The 21,791-nt window shown below is 40.3% G+C and overlaps 1 protein-coding gene across 8 annotated transcripts in view; it reads right to left on the bottom strand.

Annotated features, from left to right (window-relative positions):
* NFIA (nuclear factor I A) overlaps positions 1-21,791 on the bottom strand; it is a 567,374-nt gene that overhangs the window by 67,977 nt on the left and 477,606 nt on the right. For all 8 annotated transcript variants that reach the window (XM_082687848.1, XM_082687851.1, XM_082687849.1 and 5 more), the window contains exon 7: positions 10,923-11,051. In XM_082687848.1, the coding sequence (XP_082543974.1) occupies positions 10,923-11,051 (129 nt within the window). The remainder of the gene's footprint in view (positions 1-10,922; positions 11,052-21,791) is intronic.

The raw sequence follows: 21,791 nt of genomic DNA, 5'->3' as shown, positions 1-21,791 counted from the left end.
CTAGTAGTTCTGTCTGTCCAGCAGTTCTTCACCATTCCCTCTGGAAACAGAGCTCTCATGGTTTTGGGGGGCACCTATTCTTCCCTCAGCCCCAGCCTAGGTAGTTAGAGTGGCCTCAACCCTATCCCTGGCTCGGCAGGTAGGTATGTAACCCAGGCCACATGAGTGAGAAACCCCTTTATCTTTTAAACATAAGGATTTAGAGACCCAAGCAAAGGACCCAGACCAGGACAATAAGAGCCATAAGCATCCAGTAGTAGAGCCCTACCCAGATCTACTGTGACAAAGCTCTTCTCTTTCACCCTTGGGGTTGTTACATTGGTGGAAATGAAGCCTGGAGCTGCCCACATCATTAATGCCACAGTCTGAGGGGATTCAGCCTAAGAATGAAGTTCACAGAGAAGAGAGCAGAGCTGAGGGAGAGAACAAGACATACAGATTTCTGAGGGTATCACCTGGATCCAGCTCTAACTGAAGCTATCCACCCTCAAACTTTCTAGTTATAAAGCACCAGTCCATGATTTTCTTTTGGAGGAACAGAGGGATGGTGAAGGAATTTGGTTGGGTTTCTTTTACTCGTAAGAATATTTCACTTGAAAGAGTCTATATGAACATATCTTCAAAGCATTCATGACCAGCTATGCAACAAGTTTGCAACTTTTATTGTAGTGTTCAGGAACTGGGAGATTTGGGAAGATCTGGAGATATCCCTCAGAGATGCCGAGGTTTTCTAAGTTTATATCGCATGCCAGTGGAAAGGACCGACACAAACTGACACACATAAATCCAACCCCCCACAAATACTTCAAATACTTGTGTTGGATTATCCCTTTCTTGACTTCACTGTTCATTAATCTCATCATAGTGATAATGATTTGTTTCCTATCTACCTGTTTGGCTAGACTGCAGGGGCAAGATTCATCTGGTTTGTTCATTAGGGCCTAGCACCATGCTTGGCAGATGGTAAATGCTCAATAATTACCTGCTGAATCAATTTTTATAAACAACAGACTCTTGTTAACCAAAGAGGTGCTTATCTTAATTTTAGCAAGACCATACCTGAATGAAGACAAAGCCAAGAGAAGTCTCTACCAAGGCTGAAGGGCTACCTAGCAGGGGAGGGAGCTATTTACTTGCCTCACTGAGCAGATGCCCCTGTTCTCCAACCAGGCAAGAGCAGTGAGATGGGGTAACCAGGCTGCCTCACTTCCCTGAGACCACATGTCCTGCTCTGGGCATCTGTGGCTCCTCCCAGAGAGGAGAAACACGCATTCCTTCTCGACCCACAGGAGCAGGTGGGAAGAGCAGGCTGGGGATGAAGATAGAGGAATGAAGGAAAGGAGAACTCTCTCCCGAGATTCACATGCAAAGAAAGCACATGCAGGTATGAGGATAAAATAAGTCACTGCAGAGGTAGGGAACATTTAGTCATTGTACTTATGACAGTTCCCAGCCCTTTCCAGCCATTTCACTTCCTCCACCTCCTCATGTTTTAATGTTCTATACAGGTGGGAAAACAAAGGCAGGTAGAAGATAAGTGAGTCGCACAAGTATATGCAGAGCCCAAGTGGCCAACCAGAACCCAAATTCTCTGCTGGCTGACCCCACAGCCTGCGCACTGTGCACGGTGCTCCGTGGCTCCCCTCTGAATTCTTTCTTGGCGGTCAAATGGTATATTTCCCCTCTGAAGTTTTTGTTCACAGGTCCCTTACTATTTTTTCAGAACCTGGCAACTCTGAGGTTGTCCACATGTTTTGCACATCAGAAAAAGGAAGTGTATGACTGGGGCCGGGGGTGGGGGGCCGTAGGGAGAGAAAGCAACCGCCATTTCTTATGAAGAAGTGGCACTTGACAACTGGAAATGTACCCTGGAAATATACATTTTAAACAACCTTCTCTATGTGTGATTAAGTACACTAATTTCAACAATACAAAGGAGGCGGCATGAAATGGGTGACTCTCTGGGATACTGCGACCACATTAATAGGGCTGTCCATTCCCATTTCAAGTGTCTATGCACACCCTCCCTGTACCCCCCCCACCTACACAGATGATAAGCTGATACTACATAAACATTGTTAAAGCCACAGTTCTATGCTACAGTAATTCACTTAACTTTAACATGATTTATGGTTCTGTCAATAGGGGAGGTTGAAAACCCTGCCCTGAAGCTTCAATGTGAGCCTCATATTTAAAACAGTAATTGAGTGTGTGTGTGTGTGTGTGAGTGTGTGTGTGTGTTTGTGACAGAAGAAAATATTCCACATAAAGAGGAGATAACAAGTCCAATACTGACTTTTTTTTACTCCACTCCGAAAAAAGGAAAAGAAAGAATGAGTCCAAACATGGAATCCACATGATAGTAAGTTAGACCAGGAAGAAAGAACGGCTAGGGATTTATCTGATTATGTGATTTATAGGACAAGCCATACCGGGAAGTCTCATCAATGAGACAATTTTAAAGAAGACTTGCTGGGAACCCTGCCTTCATCATGTGTGCCTGTGTTGGGTCTCTGGTGGGGGAGCTGGGGAAGGAGGAGAGGAAGAGAGGGAGGGACAGACAGACAGACGGAGGGAAAGAGGCCAGGAGTTCCAAGGGAGAGCAGCTTCTTTTGTCAAGATGAGTTTAAATCTCAACCCACGGCCCAAGTGGTGAATCACCCTATCTCTCTCTTTGGCACTCACCCTGGGGACATTTCGCGTCTTTAAGAGATTAAGGAGCCAACTGGTCTTGTTGCTCTAACCTGTCCTCCTTGGGACCACATATTAGCACGATTCCCCTGCAGAAGAGCTCTCTTTAGAAGTTTGCTGCAGGGATGACAAATTAACCCAGCAGGGTGTCCCACACATCTATCTTGGTACAAATTATTAGTGTAATAGAGCTTTTAGTTATGCATTTATCTAGTAATTATTGAACGGTTACACAAAACCAAGCTGAGCAGCCACGGCCTTTATGAGGTTCGCTCAGTGGGTGGCCTTACAGTTAATTTAGGATAGTTTTCCACTAAGCAGTTCACTTGCAGACAAATTAGCTCAACAGCCTTCTCCTTTAAATATTTTCCATGTCATAGTGAAACTCTTTACAATACAATAAAGGTACAGTTTTAATTACACGCTTCCTGACTTTTGTTTAGTTGTAGTTTTAAAACATTTGCTGGCACTGTTTTTTCCTTTGGCTGGGCAGTAATAGCTGGTTGTAAGTATCTGGCTAATGAATTTAATAATTTCCTGAACTGGGACTTAAAGGATCTTTGCTCAAAAGCTGCCTTTCCTCTTTGCCATCCAGCTCCTTCAAATCCCCATCCACAGCGTTTCCCACTGGGCTGGACACCAGCACCCGGGCTGACCCTGACCAACATTCACAGGCCCTACTGGCTTGTCTTTCAATGCCTCTCAAAGGTGGTACTTGTTCAGTCTACGATGCCCTCACTTGGGAATCAATTCTGGCATTTCTTATTGTAGAGTGACAACGTAATGTTGTCTCAAATGACATACTCCAATAATAAATAAACACCTTGTGTCTGCTGGCAGATTCTTTCCGCACCTTGTTAGCAACAGGTACTTAATTGCTTCTCATTTCCCTGAGATGATTCAATTGCACTAAACCAGGAGAGACAAATTAGATTCAGCTCCTTGGAAAGGAGTGCCGGCGGGTTCTACAACTATGTTAAAAGCTTTCCTAAGAGGCAAAGAAGTTTGCAGACACCATGCGAGAAAGCTGCACACACCTATCACTTAGGGGGACCCATGCCAAGGGAGGGGTGACGTGGTGATGGTGGCGATAGAGGGAGGATGTCTTCTTGCGGGTCCTTAATGTTGACAACCAACTTTGTAATGCTACAGCAAATATTCTACAAAAAGGGGATCACATCCCCTCAAGCTTGGTATTTCTCCTAATGCCTGGCAAGGTAGAAGCTCTTCCTTAAGGCAAAGTGAGTAGGTACTGAGCATTTATTCACGAGACGGTGCATCTCCCTAAATCCCACCGAAGACATGCACTTGGATATTATATTATCATTCCACACGGAGGATGGAAACAACTCCCTGTTATTCCCAGACTTTCTGTGTATCTTCAATCCAATCCATGAAGCCACTCATGTATTCAACAAATGTTTGGCGAGTGCTTTCCTTTTGACAGGCACGATGCTGAGGGACGCAGGTAGGAAGAAAAAAACCATGCTTCCTGCTCCAGGGGGCCCTGCCATCTAGTGATAACTGCTGCCTTCATATTTTGCCTCTCCTCTCCTTCCTCCTCTATGATTGTCTATGAATCCACACTCCTCCAACCTCCCTTCGTGACCTCCATTTCCTGGAAGGTGATCTTAATTCTCATAATTCTCTAAAGTATGTTTTTCTTGGCCAAACTTGGTGATATTGTTAACCGCAGACCCTTAGATGTTTCATCACTAAGAGCAGGATCCCCGCCTGAATCACAAGGATCTTGGACTTAGAGAGGTTTATAGAGCATATAAACTTCTGACTACCTCTCCAAACAGAAAGGGGCATGACTCTTGGAAAGCCACACAATAAATCTTTGGTTTATGTGGCTATTATTTTGGCTTATCTTATGTATATTTTTGGTACTGGAGCAATTTTACTTCTAAACTCCCTTCAAGGGTATATGTTTTTTGAGTTATAAAGAAATGGGTGGTTTAGCTTCGTGCTTACAGTACCTAGTTATCAAAAAGCACAATTTGTTGCTGTTGCTTTGTTTTCCAGGCTTACAATGAGAAGGTACTCTGTGGGAGAAGAGGGGTTGAGTCCTTATTATTATTATTATTATTTTAAGATTTGATTTATTTATTTGAGAGGGAGAAAGAGAGACTGAGAGAACGAGTTGGGGGTGGGGCAGAGGGAGAAGCAGACTCCCTGCAGAGCAGGGAGCCTGACGTGGGACTTAATCCCAGGACCTTGGGATCATGACCTGAGCTGAAGGCAGACGCTTAACAGACTGAGCCACCCAGGAGCCCAAGGCGTTCTTATGCTTATTTGGACTCTCCGCGATGCCAAATGCCAAATGCTACGGGGGTTCTATATCAGGATGCCCTTGTCCCCAAAAGCACCCTAAGCTTCCCCTATCACAGTAATACACCTGCTGGCTTTCTTGCTCCAGCATCCACCAGGAGGTAAACACTCTGAGGCCAAATCCCAGCTTCTCTTGGTCATTCTATTGGGCAACTAATAGAGCATATTGTACCGCTGTAGTGCTCCATAAATACTGGTAGAAAAAAAGAACGGATCCCTAGAGAGACAGGGGAGTGTGCAAATCAATTTTAATATCAAGTAAGTCACACTGACTTCAAAAATTATGCATTGAAGTGACTTGCATATAACAGAAAGCCTGCATTACTAGTAGCAAGGATTCACAGGCTAATAAAAAGAGGTCAAGTGATTTGTTTATGGCTGTTACTAAAAAACTCAGTTGGATAACATGGGTTATGTCATGCTTATCAAAAGATCTAAATGGCTATGTTGTGTCTTCGACTAATAAAAAATGTGAAAACAAATTAATTGTTTAAATAAATACAGTTTATTTCTCCCAGTGGGGGAGAAAAAGGTAGAACCTCGTGATATAACGGAAGAGGCACTGAATTGGAGACTTGACTTCTGGTCTCGGCTGAGCTCACTCATCTGCAGGAGTAATGCGGAATACATTGCTGACTGTTAACCGGCATATTCCCCTTCCACTTGCCTGCTTATAAAGCCCTAATTTTATACAGAGTAGCTGTGTGTTCAGCTAAAAAATAATGCAGACTTCCTCGCCTCTCTTGCAGCTAGAGGGGATCATGTGGTGTAGTTCAGACCATGCTGCACAACATTCTACAAAAGGTGTCAGAATGAGCAGGCCTTGCTATCTGCTTGGAATGCAGATGTGAGGCAGGTGTACAGTGGCCACATTGTGATCAGGAGGTCAGAGCAGGAGGATGAGCACAACGCACTAAAGCAAGGCTAAGAGATAAAATCTCAGCCCTTGGACTATCATAGTCCTGAATCACATACTTGTTTTTATTTGAGAAAAATACGACCTGTTTAGTCGATCTTCTGTTACTTGCAGTCAAACACATGCTTAGCTGATACAGGAAATGGATTAGACCAGATAGTCTAATTTGCTATTCTCAAATTCTCAAATTTGAGCACTATTCTCAAATTCTGTGGTTCTAGATGAGGCTCAGTGAGTGCTTACTTGATAATTATTTTCAACCTCTGTCTTGCAATGTGTACCATTGTAGGCGCTTCCCCACTTCTAAATTCCTAAAGCAGAGTTGCTTTCCTTAGTGTAGAGCATTATATTAAATGAAATGCTTAAATTAAGTATCATTCATTATCTTGTTTTTGAAAATAGCAAAGATTTCAGGCAGACACCTAAGTTTCAAGAAGACGAAATTCCAAGAGACCCTAAAATACCACGATTGCTCCAAATAATTCCAGTAAAAGGAATTAGACCTTCAAATCATCCAACAACCTTGTCACTTAAAAAAGCAAAGGGAAGAACAAAGATTTCTTTCAATTATCATGAATAAAGCAAACTGTTGTGATTAAATACTTTATTATGGTTGACATTTTAAGTGCTGATAAAAGAAAGTCTTCGAAAGCCTAATCTTTCAGCTTAGAGTACACAGTAATTTTAATAATGTATAATGACATACATGCTTTTATGGAAACATTATGTCTCCCCCACTCCCCAGGATATTCCAAAATGCTTTCACCCCTTTACCTAATTTTAACTATATAGATGGCCAAGGATTATCCCCATGATACAGATGGCCAAACTGAGGCCACAGGGTTAAGTGACTTATCAAAGCCTCAAAGAAAGCCAGTATCCAAGAGGTGATTTGTTTTAAGAAAGCAACTACCTTCACAATGTACATAGAGAAGTGATTAGAATAGCAGAAACTAAGAAAAAGCATAACTTTTATATGAAGGTTTTACTTATATAATCTTAACAAAAGCTTTCTTTGGCTGGAAGGCCATTGTTCTTCCCCATATTGGACATTCTTTATAAAGAAGTCCTGCCTTACCTATTATACATTTATTACTCTTTAGTTTTTCTGAAGCAATACAATCTTGTCAATGTCAGGGAAGGGATGAATGCTTTCTGTGTACATTGATGTGCAATGTGGATACATTTTATTTATTCAACCAATATTTGAGCATAAAATTCATTGCATGATACACAATGAAGATAACAAAAAGTGTAAGTTATAGATCCTCCCTTTCAAAGGTTCCATTCTAGGACAGCGACAAGACACATATATTAACTTGCAAAGCAAGACGCTTGGTCTTGTGTGAAAGACTTTGGGACTTCGAGAAGTGTGAGGTGATGGCAGCCTGCATGGAGCTAAGGGGTTTTTGTGTAGAAAATCATACTTGAGCTGGTCTTGGGATGGACAAAATGTTGTAGGGACAGCAGGATATTTTCAAATCCTGGGTGAAAATGGATGATTCACTTGTTTGCATGATTTGAGTACATATTCTATTTCCAGGCACTGTGCAAACAACTGTAAATACATGATTTCATTTGCTTAGATAAAATGAATCTCTTGAGGTAGAGATTATGATCTCCAATTTATAGATGAGGAACTTATGACTTAGAGAAGTAAATCAATGTACAAGGTTCACACAGCCGGTAACAGTGGTGGAGACAGAGTTCCAACACTGGTCCGTTTGACCACTGAGCTTCTATCCTTACCCATGGTGTAATGCTGCCTCCCTAAAAGGCCCTATTTCTTTTTCTTTTTTTTTTTTTTTTGCATTTGCTTCACAATTTCAAAGAGAGGTTTCTTTTGTAACAAGTGTCCACCAAATGTCCAAATATGCCTTATGTTTATAGTAAAAAAGAGAGCCACTGGTTTTTTTTTTTTTTTTAGCGAGGTGACCTTGTTTTGCTGTAGGTCTGTTAAAATATCACCTCTGGCCTGGGTTTTGAGATCTATTACACAGTTACTGCCTACAAACTGGTGTTTGTCTGGTCAAGGTATTCCCAAGAGAAATTTTAAGAAGTTTTTAAAGGAGGCAGTAGAAGTCTTGTAATCTGGATACTATGCAGAGGTGAACATATGTGATTCTGAGCAACGGTGTAGTAAACAGCTTCCCCTGTCCCTGTGCCCCAGGACCCTGATAAAGGACACAACTTTCTCTTCTTCCAGGCCCTTTGAAGTTCGACGTCTATATGGATTCTCTAATGATTTACTGATTTGGGTTATAGCAACTCTTTACAATAAAAGGAGCATCGAGGTTGAATTCTCCTTTATGTACACATCACATTTATTCCACACTGGCTCATTCAGTCAGACTCGCTCTCCTTCAGTTTGGATCATCTTCCTAAAACATCAGCTTAATCCTGTGATCTCATTCCAAGCATTAGCTTTCCATCTGGTTCAGAGAAGAATAAAGAGCAATATGGCGTCTGCAGCAAATATTTCTTAGAGAGGCTCAGTACCAACCTTAAAAAGTATCTTAGCCCCAAGATGTCTCGTGTTAGCCCATCTCCACTCTGTGATTCTTGCCACAAAGACACCAATGAAGAGTTTCATCTAAATTACTCCAACTTCCTTTACTGGACCACTAACGGGGGGCAGGGTGCAGTAAGAATGGGTACCTGAGTAGATTTTCCAGAAAGAAGAACCGAGGATGCTGGGAACCATCTTGAATTCTGGTGAAAACAAAGAATCTTTGGTATTCCATAATTCTTAAACTAGGCACCTTTCTCTTTTCCTCACAAACATTTTTTTTTTTTTTAATGGTATGAATAGGAGATCAAAGCTCATTGATCTGAAGGCTAAGGAGGTCCACTCTGGTTCAACCCAGCACGGGTCATTTTGGCAAATGTGTTTAAGTATCCAGCATAAGGAAGCTCCCAATATTGGCCCTCACAGGTAAATGCTAGAATTGCTATAATAACGTGTAGAACTGTGGTTTTAAGGCAAGACGCCTAGAAGGCACTCAATATTTATTGAATTAAATGATAATATATGCACATTGCTTTATGCTCCTCAAAGAGTCTCTACAAATATTGTTTTATCGTGTCTCTATGTAAGAATAGGAGGTTGGAAGGAAAAGTTCATTCAGCAACAGTACTGTCCTGTTTTATTGGTGAGGCTATTAAAAAAATCCACAAGATAAATGGGAAGGCAAAGAGGCAGCTCACCCAGCTATCCTGACTGCTAACATCCTGTCCTTCCCAATCCTTATCACCTCGCTACCCTGTGAACCTTTCTTCTGCTTGGAATGCCCTCTATTCATGTAAGTGACTTCTTAAGATTTCATGTCAATGCTGTCTAAACTTTGAAGTCTATATGATAAAAAGTAGTAACAGCACATTCCACATCATCTTCTGAATGCTTATTTTCTTGCATCTCTCTTCTGCCCTAGACTGTATGCTTGATGAGGACAGGAACCACTGAATTCCCAGTGACAGGCACTCAGGAAATTGTCATTTAATGAACAAATGAAACTTATGGTTCCCTCCTCTGAGTTCCCATAGAAATTTCTATTTTTAATGCTCATTTAGCATTTAAAATGTTAACCTGACCATACAAAGATGAGAAACATTACCTGCCTTATCTCCCTGAGACGAAAATCTTCTGACTAAAAGGACTTCATGTCTTTTATTTTCCACTACAGTTTAAGATGCTTAATGAATGCTGACCCTGAGGATAATATCAGAATACCTCCCCACTGAAAGAGACTCATTCATAATCCAATTCAGATGCAAGGTTTCAAGTTAGAAAAAAATATATAAGTTGCCTTTCTGATTATAACACACACACACACACACACACACACACACACACACGTACACACCACAGAAGTGAAATAATAAGAAACCTTGAGAAAATTCTGTCAGTGATCACAAGATGTTTAAAGATGGAGGAAGTAAGTCTTCATAAATGTGGATATAGTAATTGCTTCAAAAAATAGTCCAAATACTTATTTTCATCAGTCTGATTTCTGCGTGTGTGCATTGGGCGCTCCTTCAACAGCCATTTTCCCCTGAGATGCTCACGAGCATTCACAACGGGATTCAGATTTGTGGGTCTCACATTCAGATGAATGCAAGAAATATCAGTTTCCCCAGGCATATGTCAAAGTAGACAAGAGACCATAACTTTCTAGGATGTTTTATAATACCAGCTGGTAGATCACAGACCTACCTAAGCGACAATCTGATGGAAGAAAGTAAACATGGTTACAATTATTCATACTCCTACTGTGGGAGTTTCATAAACAAACTAATAAATATTTTCATCTTGCAGTAAGATCAAGTTAAGTGATTTGCTGACATTCTCTTGAGGTTTAAAGCTTGTCTTTAATGTGAAATACAAATCATATTTCTTGTGGACACATTTTAATAATAAACTTAAAAGCACACGAGACAAAAATAATGAAAACATTGCAATGAAAACCAGACAAACTATCTACCACTTCAAAAAGAATGAGTGAAAACTGCTCGTCAACACCGTGATGCAAACAGCCTCAGTGCAAAACGCCACATATTGAAATCAGGTTTCAAGGAAAGGGAATCAGCAGGATGAGAGAATGAAAAATAGCTCTTACTTGAAAACAGGTAACTAGCTACAGGAAAATATACTCACCTAACACACACACACACACACACACACACACACACACACACACACACATTCCTTTTGCCCAACTTGTAGGACAGACTTGATTTGGGTTCAGTTCAAATTACCTCCTACCTCTTGGCAACATCCCACAAGGAATGAGGGGTTTGGTCCCTCTTCTGGCCTGAGGTAGGGATTCAGGGTTTGATGCCAAAGCTGTCCCCAGGGAGGAGAAACTGGAGCACTTACTGCCTTTAGGAGCATTCTAGGAGGGGCCTCCTTGTCTCTCCTTCTGCTACGCTGCTCCCAAGGCCATGATCTAAGCCCAAGCCAGGGTGCTGGGGAGTGGCTCACCTCTGGGTCCTGTGATGACAGGTCGGTGGTGCTGTGTGAATGCGGTTCCCAAGGAGGAGGTCTGCGAAGGGGAGGGGCTGCTGAAACCAGACTTCTCCGACTTCTTCAGTGTGGTTGGAGATGGCATTCCTGGCAAGAAGGATTGAGTGATAAGCACATTTTAATTCAGGGCACGGCAGCTTGTATTAAAGATAAAACTGGAAAAATTAAAAAAAGAAATCCACCTGGGAGCGCAGAATTTGTTTGGAATGACTTTGAATTTGTCACAGGAACCAACAGGGGACAAAATGGCCCCTTGGTAAGTCCATCTAGAATTGACTTCAACTTACTCTACTCAGTCACAGTTCCTTTTGGCATGATTGAGCTTGTCTAATTATGGAGGGCCCCTGCCCAGAGTTTCCTGCAAGTTGTGTGCGCCTGTGGCCCATGGAAGCCTTCAGAAAGGAGGCTCTCGAAGGCACATGAAGACCCCATCTGCAACCATTTCATCTTGCCAGGTACCTTGCTGAAGCACGAAAGCACCTTCTTCACATTTTAAATAATTTAGCTATTTTCACATTTAAAAAAAAAAAGCCCTCAACAAGGACAACTCAGTTGCTCATCCAATGAATTATTTATAATAGAAAAAAGAAATAAAAGGTCAAAGTAAAAAAAAAAAATCCTTAAATGCTCAACAATTGAAACTGGTTAAATAAATATGATTGAACTCATCCAAATCATACCATTAGAGAATAAGGACATTCCATTTAATGACATGGAATAAAGACATGGAAAGTGATTATAAAATAGGATGTTGTGCTGGGAGGCCACTTAAAAATATAGGTCTCTGTGCAGAGAAAGAACTGGAAGGAAACGCATATAAACTCTAATGGGGGTTCTCTCTGTGTGATGGATTTGGGTGGTTTTCATTGCCTCTTTTTGCTTGCTTGTTTCTCCTGTGATGAACATATATTACTTTTATGTTAAGAAAATACAATAAAAACTTGTTTTTAAAAATAGTATTTTTATCATAGTTTCTGAGGTTTTCATAACATTTCCAGCATAGAAAAGGCTTTGGGAGGAAAATAATGGGAAAATGGTCTCTTGTAATTACTGAGTTAGTAATGTTCTCGGCAGCCACGCTGACACACACAACTGGAGGCATCGATGAGTTTGGTAGGGTGCCAATTAAAACAATGAAAACTTGGATATAGAAATAACGGAAATGACTCCTTGTTCTCCACATCACAGGACAAATTTGGGCTCTCTTAAATTTGCAGCACAAAACTGGTCTGAGTGCACGTCAAAAGAATCAGCTCTCTTTTACTCACATAGGTCTACATATGTTGTATTCTATGACGAGAGAATTATTGGGGTGAGCTGGAAAACTAAGTAATAAAAATAATAATGATATTAGCAGGTACCTGTTATTGAGTAGTTACTAACTCGCAAGCACTGTGCCAAGCACTTTATAGGTATAGATCTGTCCCAAAACTTAGTTTGGCTTGTATCTAAATAGGTCCTTGTTATTTATGTCCACAGATTTCCTTCATAGGTTCTACTACAAGTTTTGAGTGCGACTTCAGGTTCTATATGGATAGAGTGTGTTTTGTGTTTCTATTTTCAGAATATCCAACAAAGGGTCTAGAATGCAGTCAGTGGCCTGAAAAGATATTTAAACTAGGTGTCACAGTCTCAACCTTATCTGTGGCTTTACTAACCGACATAGTAAAACTTGAGAGTTTGACCCCACGAAAGAAACAAATTGCAAGCTGGTAGGCATATCTGCAGGGTACCATGTGAAGACATTAGGAAGTGCTGTGTGATTTCACACCAACTGGACAGATCTAGATTCCAGCCATTCCAGATCAATATCTACACGATTTGAATGAAAAAGCACGTCACTCAGCAACTTAGCTATGTTTCCTTGCTCTTTGAATCAGTAACCAAAGTCACACCATACCAATATCCTAACACCAGTAGGATAGATTGGGGTCTTGGACCAACATTCGTTGCAAGTAACTTAGCCTAAGGTATAATCACAGAACTACATTAGAAAGAGGATTTCCAATTTAAAAATTAAAGGGAAGAAATAAACGTTAACCAAAATGTAAACAAACCTCTCAATTCATTCAAACCTCTCCTGCGCAAAACACATTTTTAGGCTGCCAACCAGTCCACTGATTTAAGCTCAGTCAAATGCCTGAATTATGTGTCATGAAACAGAAATAGAACAGAAGATGAAAATGTCAAAACTTTTAAGATGGCAGAATTTTTTCCAGACAATGGAATCACTGAGGAAACACAGCATCTGAACTAACCTTATTAAAGAAAGCAAATGGTTGCCTTCACAGAAAAGGAAGCATTTCTTTGAAAAGTTCATGAGTTCCAACCCGTGCCGTTCTAAATACAGCAGAGACAGTGACATGACTTAAATCCACCATTTACATTTACTCTTTTAAGAGAGGGAATGGAGAGGTAAGACTCAGGTAATCATGAACACGAAGAATGATGAAGTTGGTAAACAGATTCAAAAACAGCAAAATTCAAATCCTCTTTGAAGGGGTTAAAGAGAAAAGAAATACTGTCTGCATTCAAGAACAACAAGCCGAACTATGTATAATCTTCTAAATTTATCCCACTCAAGTAAGATGAACCCTAAGGCTGTCATGAATCTCAAAATTACTTTGTGTTTTCAATTTTTAAAGACTTACATTGAGCACATTTCCTTATTATATACTTTAATATTTTCTCCATATGCATAATGTATGTTTTGGTTAATTTGCTTCATATACTTAATTGACAGGATAAAATTTCAAAATGGTAGTAAACTACTTTAAGTTAAAAGTGAGAGAACATTAATCTTGACTTTTATTTTTGAAATCAAATTTGGATTCTGCCTGTTAGATTAAAAGTAAGCTTCTTGTTACAATTTCTCTTACCAATTATCCATGTACAACTGTTATACCATGGTTGTACAGATTAATGAATGATTGGCTTTTTAATAAAGCAAAACTTTGATTTCAATGTATTTTTCAGAAGCATCAGATTTTTTAAAAAAAAGATTATAAAGTAATGCTGCCTTTTTTTCCAGAACAAACAAATTATTACTTCAAAGTTCTTTCCCTATGTAAAAATAAAGAATTTTATAGAACAAGAAGCAGAAATTTAGCAGGATGCTGTGTTTTAATGGGACATTTTCTCCTATTGGTTGCTCTAAAAAAACCCCAATGGTGGTAAAGAAAATAGAAGATGGATTTCTTTTTCTTTTTTTTTTTTTTCTTTTTCAACCTTTTTTCAGAAGGAATGAGAGAGAACGAGCACGTATAAGGGGGGTGCAGAGGGAGAGGGAGAGAGAGAATATTAAGCAGTTCCTCAAATGCAGGACTTGATCTCACAACCCTGAGACCTTGACCTGAGCTGAAATAAAGAGTTCAATGTATAACCCACTGAGCCAACCCAGGCCCCCCTAGAAGACAGATTTCAAAAAGCATTTTGGCTTGTCATTGGTTTTCTAACCATCAGACTTTCTGAATTTCTCTCCACTTTGCCATTTTCCTAAGCTACCTGAGTTGTTTGAAATAGTGTCCAGGGGACACAGGTAAACATGAAATTCTAGTCATTCAATGAATCTGTTCCTTGAAGGCAGTTATAAGAGAGAGGCCCAATAGGAAAACCCTGAAAGCACAGGCCAGAAACAGTACTCACAAATATTCCATTATAGTCATCATTAATATTTGTGGTAGTCAGAATTCTAAGATGACCCCAGGGCTCCTGGTCCCTGGGGTACCTACTTTTCAAAATCTCCTCCAGTTGGATGTGGGCAGTATCTGTGAATATGATGGATGTTCTTCTCGTGATTAGGTTGTTGTATTGCAAAGGTGAAGGGGCTTTTGCAGATGTAATTTAGGTCCCTAATCAGATGATTCTGAATTAATTAAAAGGTTATTATCCTGGGCGGGCCTGACCTAATCAGGCAAACCTTTTAAAAGAGAGACTAGAAGTCAGAGAGATTCTCCTGCTGCCTTTGAAGAAGTAAGCTGCCATGATGTAAAGGGGTCTATGAGAGGGCCATATGGCAAGGAAATGCAGGGACTTATAGGAGCTAAGCAGGGCCCCTGGCTGACAGCTAGCCTTAGAAAGCCAGAACCTCAGTCTTAAAGCTATAAGGAACTCAATTTTGCCAATAATCACCAGAGTTTGCAAGAAGACTCAGAGCTCCAGAAGACTCAGAGCTGCAGTCCAGGACTACAAAATGCAGCCTGGACGAAATGCTGATTATAGCCTCGTGAGACCCTGAGATGAGGGACTACCTAAGTTGTGCCCAGACTCTTGACCCATGGAAACTGGTGATAAGGTAATAAGGTAATAAATGTGTTTCATTTTAGGCTATGTTTGTGGTAATTCGTTATACAGCAATAGCAAACTAAGGTGTTACTCAAATATGAGACTACTGTCCATGCTAGAAATGTATGTATTAAAGATGTTTACTGGGAACTAATTATTCTCTAGAATTCCAGAAGCTTCTATCATTTTTAGCAAATACATGCTAGATAGTAAAGTTTGCCTCTAGCCTACACTCACTCAGAGAAAAACAGTAAGACATCTTTTTGGAAAAGAGGAGAATAAGTGGCTATTTCTACTGACATAAATTTTATTTCCAAATAAATTTGGAAACTTTCTATTTCCCCCTGATTCTTTTAAGAAATACCAATAACAAAATCAGATCAAATGACATGAAAAATCTCAAAAATAATTCTTGGGGTCTCCTATAATAAATCAAGGTGTGTTTGGTAAGTTTTTCTACAACCTGATATTACAGAAAGTGAAAAAGAAGATAAGGGGAAAAATGCATAATTAATTTCAACTCCATCTGTCTCCTAAATTTTGAGACTTAACCAACTACTTTGACTAAGAACTTTATAGGGACAGTTATAAATCAAGTCCTACAGGAATGAGAAGAAAGTGCAATGCTATACTTTGCTTAAGGAAGCTTCTTAAAGGGGATTTTTAGGAGTCAAGGAGGTACAATATTAATGGGAAGGTGGGGGGGGAGGGAGAGATCACAATAAACTATAATTATTCCAGAAACAATGGCATAACATGCTGGATTTTTAAAAAGGCAAAACTGTAACAAGTCAGTGTAAGTGCTTCCTCAAAAATTCACTGTCCTGTTCACAGCAGGACCTTATCTTGTCTGTTGTAGAGTTTGGGTGGTTGTTCTCCACATTGTTGGAAAAAATTTAACTGGTATATATTTCTTTCTTCAAAGTAGCAAAGTCAAGAACAAAAAGTTTTCAATAATGCGCATTTAGAGTTGCAATCTGTTTGGGAAAAACTCTGGAAACAAGCAAACTCTGCACTTTTGTTTTAAAATCCAATATCTAAGCAGGTTAGAGAGGACTACAAAATGCTGCCAGTTTGACTTTACGTATTCTCCAGACCATTGCCCTCATCTAATTCCCAGTGACCTATTGTTACTACTGCTTTAGTAGAACAACTATTATACCAAACCTGAAGGCTGCTGGAAGGCTTCATCCATCCAGTGGCCTCAAGAGAGCTCGGAGGCCGCTAAAGAGATGGTCATCAAACCTTTATATATTGATCATTCCCAAACACAGACTGAGAAGAATAAAATGTATAAATTATGGAATACCTACTATGTGCCAAGTACTTACAAATATCTCAAATGCTTATATTTTCATTCTCCAATAGGTAGGTATTAATATCCTTATAACTAAATATAACATATTTAACTTACATATATATAACTTAATATAACATAACTAAATATTGCAGAAATGTGAGATGCCAAGAGATGCCAAGCAACTTGCTTAAGACCACACAGCTATGAAGCAGTATTTCAGACCCTGGTCTCTGGTCCTAAAGCTTGTAGGTTCTGTAACACATCACACTGCCTCATATAGTTTCCCTTGTATATTATACAAACTGTGTCCTACTTAAGTCAATAAAGTATATTTATAGTTCAAGTTTCTAATTTGGTTATCCAAAGAAAAAATTCAAAGAAAGGTTAAATCAGCTGCAAAAGAACATGCGAAAAATAAAAACAACTCTACAGTATACTAAGAAGCCTCTCATCTTATATAGCAAAGGTTTTTCTTGGCACTTGGAGAGATTAGTTAGGATTTTATTAAACATACCGCATTTATTATCAGTAGTTTTAAGACGGAACCTCCAAGGAATAAGTATCGCCTAGACTTAGAAGAACATAATGACCCAAAGATGTTAAATTGTTTAACAGCAAATACATACATTTAATATTCACAAAAGGTCTCTTGCCTGTTCAACAAGTTACTTCCTCTATAAAGCCTCAGGCAAACATAAGCAGGATCAAAAGTCTTTTTTTTAAGACCCACTGATATCTCCCAAGTCTTGTCTATGTCATAACGCAGTCATACCTCACGCAGAGGTAAAGTCTAACACACACAATGATCTAGAATTCAGTAAGTCTTGACATCAAGAGAGGCCTCTGAGCTGCTAAAGTCCGTGTCAAAACAAGCAACTTAGCTGAGTCACCGAACTCATAGGAAAGCATCGTTTTACCGACTCTCCAAGTATTTCAAGGAGGAGGCTGTGATGGTGTGAGTCGAATGCAACTGAGGGGTCACGTATAATGAGAATAAATGAGCTCCAGGAGGGCAAGGCACAGGGAAGATAGGTGAGAACGGTTTACAAAATCAGGAAGGAAGAAGGGAAAACGGGCATAGTCAGCTCCTCCCGAAATGAGTCTGCAGAGGGAAGCAGACGGTAGGGTGGTAAGCTTTGGGCGCTGGGGGGAAGCAAGGCAGAGCTTCTGGAAGATGGGAGGCAGTAAAGCACGCTTGCCCGCGAGGTGGGCAGGAAACAAAGACTCAGGGAGGGGATCACAGGAAAGTCCCGAAGAAGGCGAGAGGCTACACAAGCACCGCTTGGAGGGTCGGGGCTGGAACCCAGCAGGCCGGGGCTCTTCCCGTTTCCACGGTTACGCCCGCCGACATGCTTCTTCCTGAAAAAAGTTCCTATTACTTCTCTATCTTACTAACACGACGGATCACGAGCTGGTTTAAAATCGAGCTCACTCATGATACCACCATAGTTTTCTACAGCCTAAGTGGCGCGCTGACTGCCACTGTGGTTCTTCTCTTTCCATCCCGGCATTCCGATTCCCCTAAACCCCAAGATCTAGGTGCAGGCAGTGGATGCCCCAGCCACATCTCTCTGACGAATGGAGTCAGCATCCATTTCCGCACCATTTTTCAGGCTCAGGATGAAAGTTGGGTAAGTCCCCGTACCATATTTTGCAACTCATCTACCACCAGCAAAAAAAAAAAAAAAAAAAATTTTTTTTTGAGGATATAGAGAAATTGGAACTCTTTTTTTTTTTTTTAAGATTTTATTTATTCATTTGACAGACAGAGATCACAAGTAGGCAGAGAGGCAGGCAGAGAGAGAGAGGAGGAAGCAGGCTCCCTGCTGAGCAGAGAGCCCGATGCGGGGCTCGATCCCAGGACCCTGAGACCATGACCTGAGCCCAAGGCAGAGGCTTAACCTACTGAGCCACCCAGGTGCCCCCCACCAACAAATTTATGCTCAGACTCAACTCTTCCCGATGGAGAGAACCCAGTACTCCCTGGCAGCTGCTGAACAGGCAAGAACGGGACCTTCCTAGGACCATCTCCTCTGCACTTTGTGATGAGAGAATCACTAACCGTGATGCTAAATAAAGGCTGTGATTGCATAGATTAATCCCACAGTTAAAGCGCCATTCTGTTCCTCTGGGTAGAAACACACACTGTGTGATAGGAGGAGGTATTTCAAGATCCTGCACTCATCTTTAAGATTTGTGTCCTAACGATAAAATCCATTATGGTTCATTCCAATGTGATTTATGATGATTAACGCACTCAACAATAAAAAAAAAAAAGTAAAACATTCAGACTATTTTGACTTTTAACCTTTTTCGGTGAATAGAAATGTTTTAAAATCATTTTTATGATGGGGAGGATAAAATGGAAGTTAATATAGCTTCTGAGGTTTATCCTTCTTACTCTATAGGCAACCATTTAAGATGAGCTGAAAGGACCCCCCAAAGAATTAGCACATCATAAAGACGTTCAGGTAATTTAAAAGGCTTGCATACAAGTGATTTCTTTAATTTTTAAAAATGGGAGAATGGAGTGAAAATTATATGGATTATTCAGGAGAAAAGAAATGATGAGTTCTCTAATGTATTCCAAATGTTCGTTTGTGAGTGAAAATTTACTACCCGGGAGAATAAAGAATAGACACAAGAAAAATGTCATATAAAGATCTGGTTCCTGGGCCAACAATAAAGTTTCCTGAGTTTTAAGGGGATTTCCTCTCCTTTTAGGGCAAATACAGACACCCCAGTGTCAGAACTGAAGTTTAAAATGCTGTATTTCATCCTCCTCCTACTTATAAGCTGGAGACTCCTACCCATTCCGATCTTTCCCCTGTCCCTCCCATCCTCCCTTGTGTTTAGGGAAGGATTGATTTTGGCTCGACATAGCAATCACACAACATTCACAGAGGACTGAGAATAAACAAAAAATTACTGAGAAAACCAAATAATTTCCGTTGCATGAAAAATAAATTCAGTATAGTACAGCATAATGTTTTATTCATCCTGCCTAGATACCCAGCTGAAAAGTAAAAAACTCAATCATACATATGTTTGGTTCCTATCTGCCCTATCCAATATGGTAGCTACTAGCCACATGTGGCTACTTACATTTAAATTAATTAAAATTAAATGAATTTAAAAATTCAGTTGCTCCAGCAAAGCCATATTTCAAGTGCTCAATAGCCATATTTGGCTAGTTGTTACAATGCTGGACAGTGAAGATATAGAACATTTGCCTCACTGCAGAAAGTTCTATGAGACAGCTCTCGTCTATACACCACCAAGTAATTTTTCATGCTTTTGGTCCTACTATTATACAGCAGGTAAACCGCACTTCATTTTTTCAGCACGTATAGCTCTTTTGTAAGTTACGAAGCAAAGCATACACACTATACAAATTAAAAATTATATATAGCCTGGGGGAGCAGAGGGGACAATAACACTCTCCTCCCCATCTCCAACAGGCTAGGGATAATCCAGTGCTCAAACCTGGTAAACATCTTCCTTAGATACGTTTCTCTATCTAGAATACCAGTTTCAGTGATGTGAAGTTAAGTGTTTATTAAAATATGCTCGCTTCTGTCAGAACGTGATCGAAAGCTTGGCATTTACAGGTCTTATTGGTAAAATTTCATTTTAGAGATGTCGTCTGTGATGTTCCATGGTTGGGATATGCCTGCACTGGGGATCTATTCATCCCGGGGTTCCTTGGATACAAGCAGAAGGGCCATCACTTTACTTAAGGTAAAATCTGAAACTGACTGGAACATTTCATAGGGGGAAAAAAGAAATATAATTTTAGGCCTCTTCAAATTGCTTGAACTGTGAAATCAAGTAATGAACACTAGAAAAGGTTCTGTCAGCTAGAATCTGAGCTTAGCGTAGTCAGCATTTTCTTGCTAAACCTTATTATGGGAAAGCATTTGATTTTTCATCTCTGTACTGTGTTCATCCCCACAAATAAACTACTTTGACCTCCACCTGTTACTTAGTGAAATCTGCCCACCAACCTTCAATAACCCTATTCTTTGTCATCAAAGGCCTTTGAGTCGCTGAGAAAATGGGAAGATAGAGCTGTGCAAGGAGCTGAACTGATACGACTTTATAACTATGCAGTAGTTCGTAGTTCAAGCCGGATGCTACACAGCCAAAGGGGGGAAAATTTTTTTTTTTAAAGGCTGGAAGGGGGCAACACGTTTCATCACTTTAACATGAAATTTTTCACAGAAAGAGAATCTCTCTTGAGCTCTTATCGAATGCAAAAAAACTCCTGGCCCTTTCTTTATAAGGGAAACCTCTCTCTACGAGAGTTCCGCCTTCATTTTCGATAGATGAGCCAATAGGTCCTCCTTTCAAAGCCTGAGAACACTTCAAGTTATGTTCATTCTGCAGAACAAAATGAACCACGGACTTCCAAGGCAGCCTCGTGGATGCAAAAGGACCACACTGTTCTTCAACGCTGCTAAAACACAAAATAAAAATTTAAAAGGGGGGACACCTGGGTGGCTCAGTTGGTTGAGCAGCTGCCTTCGGCTCAGGTCATGATCCCAGTGTCCTGGGATCGAGTCCCACGTTGGGCTCCTTGCTCGGCGGGGAGCCTGCTTCTCCCTCTGCCTCTGCCTGCCACTCAATCTGCCTGTGCTCGCTCTCCCCCCCACCCCCGATAAATAAATAAATAAAATCTTTAAAAAAAAAAATTTAAAAGGGCAGTAGCTGTGCATAGCTACGTAGATCATGTTCTGAAGCAGTATCTGACAAAACAGTTTCTTTTTTTAACAATGACATACCAGAAAAGAAGAAATTTCTGTGTAAAGTTGCACTTCGCCTGATTAACGCTACACTCAGCACTAGAGACAGTGTCTGTCTAATTACACTGTATAGTTATCTGAGAGGGATTAGCACCATGTTTCTGCTCACTGTCATTCTCTGTGACAACGTAATGATAGATCCGTTTACTTACGAGTGCCATGATTAAAAACCGTGCTGTTTTCTTAACTGTCTTCAGATCCTGGAAATATTTTATTAAAAATTACTTATCTGACATGAAGGGTAAATACTTGGCAAAAGTTCTTCATATCAATTAAGTCAACAAGTTGGTTCCATTCAGTCACAGTCTTGGTTGAGTGTCTTCCCTTAGGTTTGGTGACACTGGATCACCAATCCAATATAAAAGCGTTTGCTTTTATATTGGCGTTAATGATTCACGCTTTTTTCTCCTTGTCTTATTTGTCCAAATCCTAAAGTTT

Source organism: Mustela nivalis (assembly GCF_964662115.1).
Source record: "Mustela nivalis genome assembly, chromosome: 10".
NCBI lineage: Eukaryota > Metazoa > Chordata > Mammalia > Carnivora > Mustelidae > Mustela > Mustela nivalis.
This window is presented reverse-complemented; position numbering and strand designations above follow the sequence as displayed.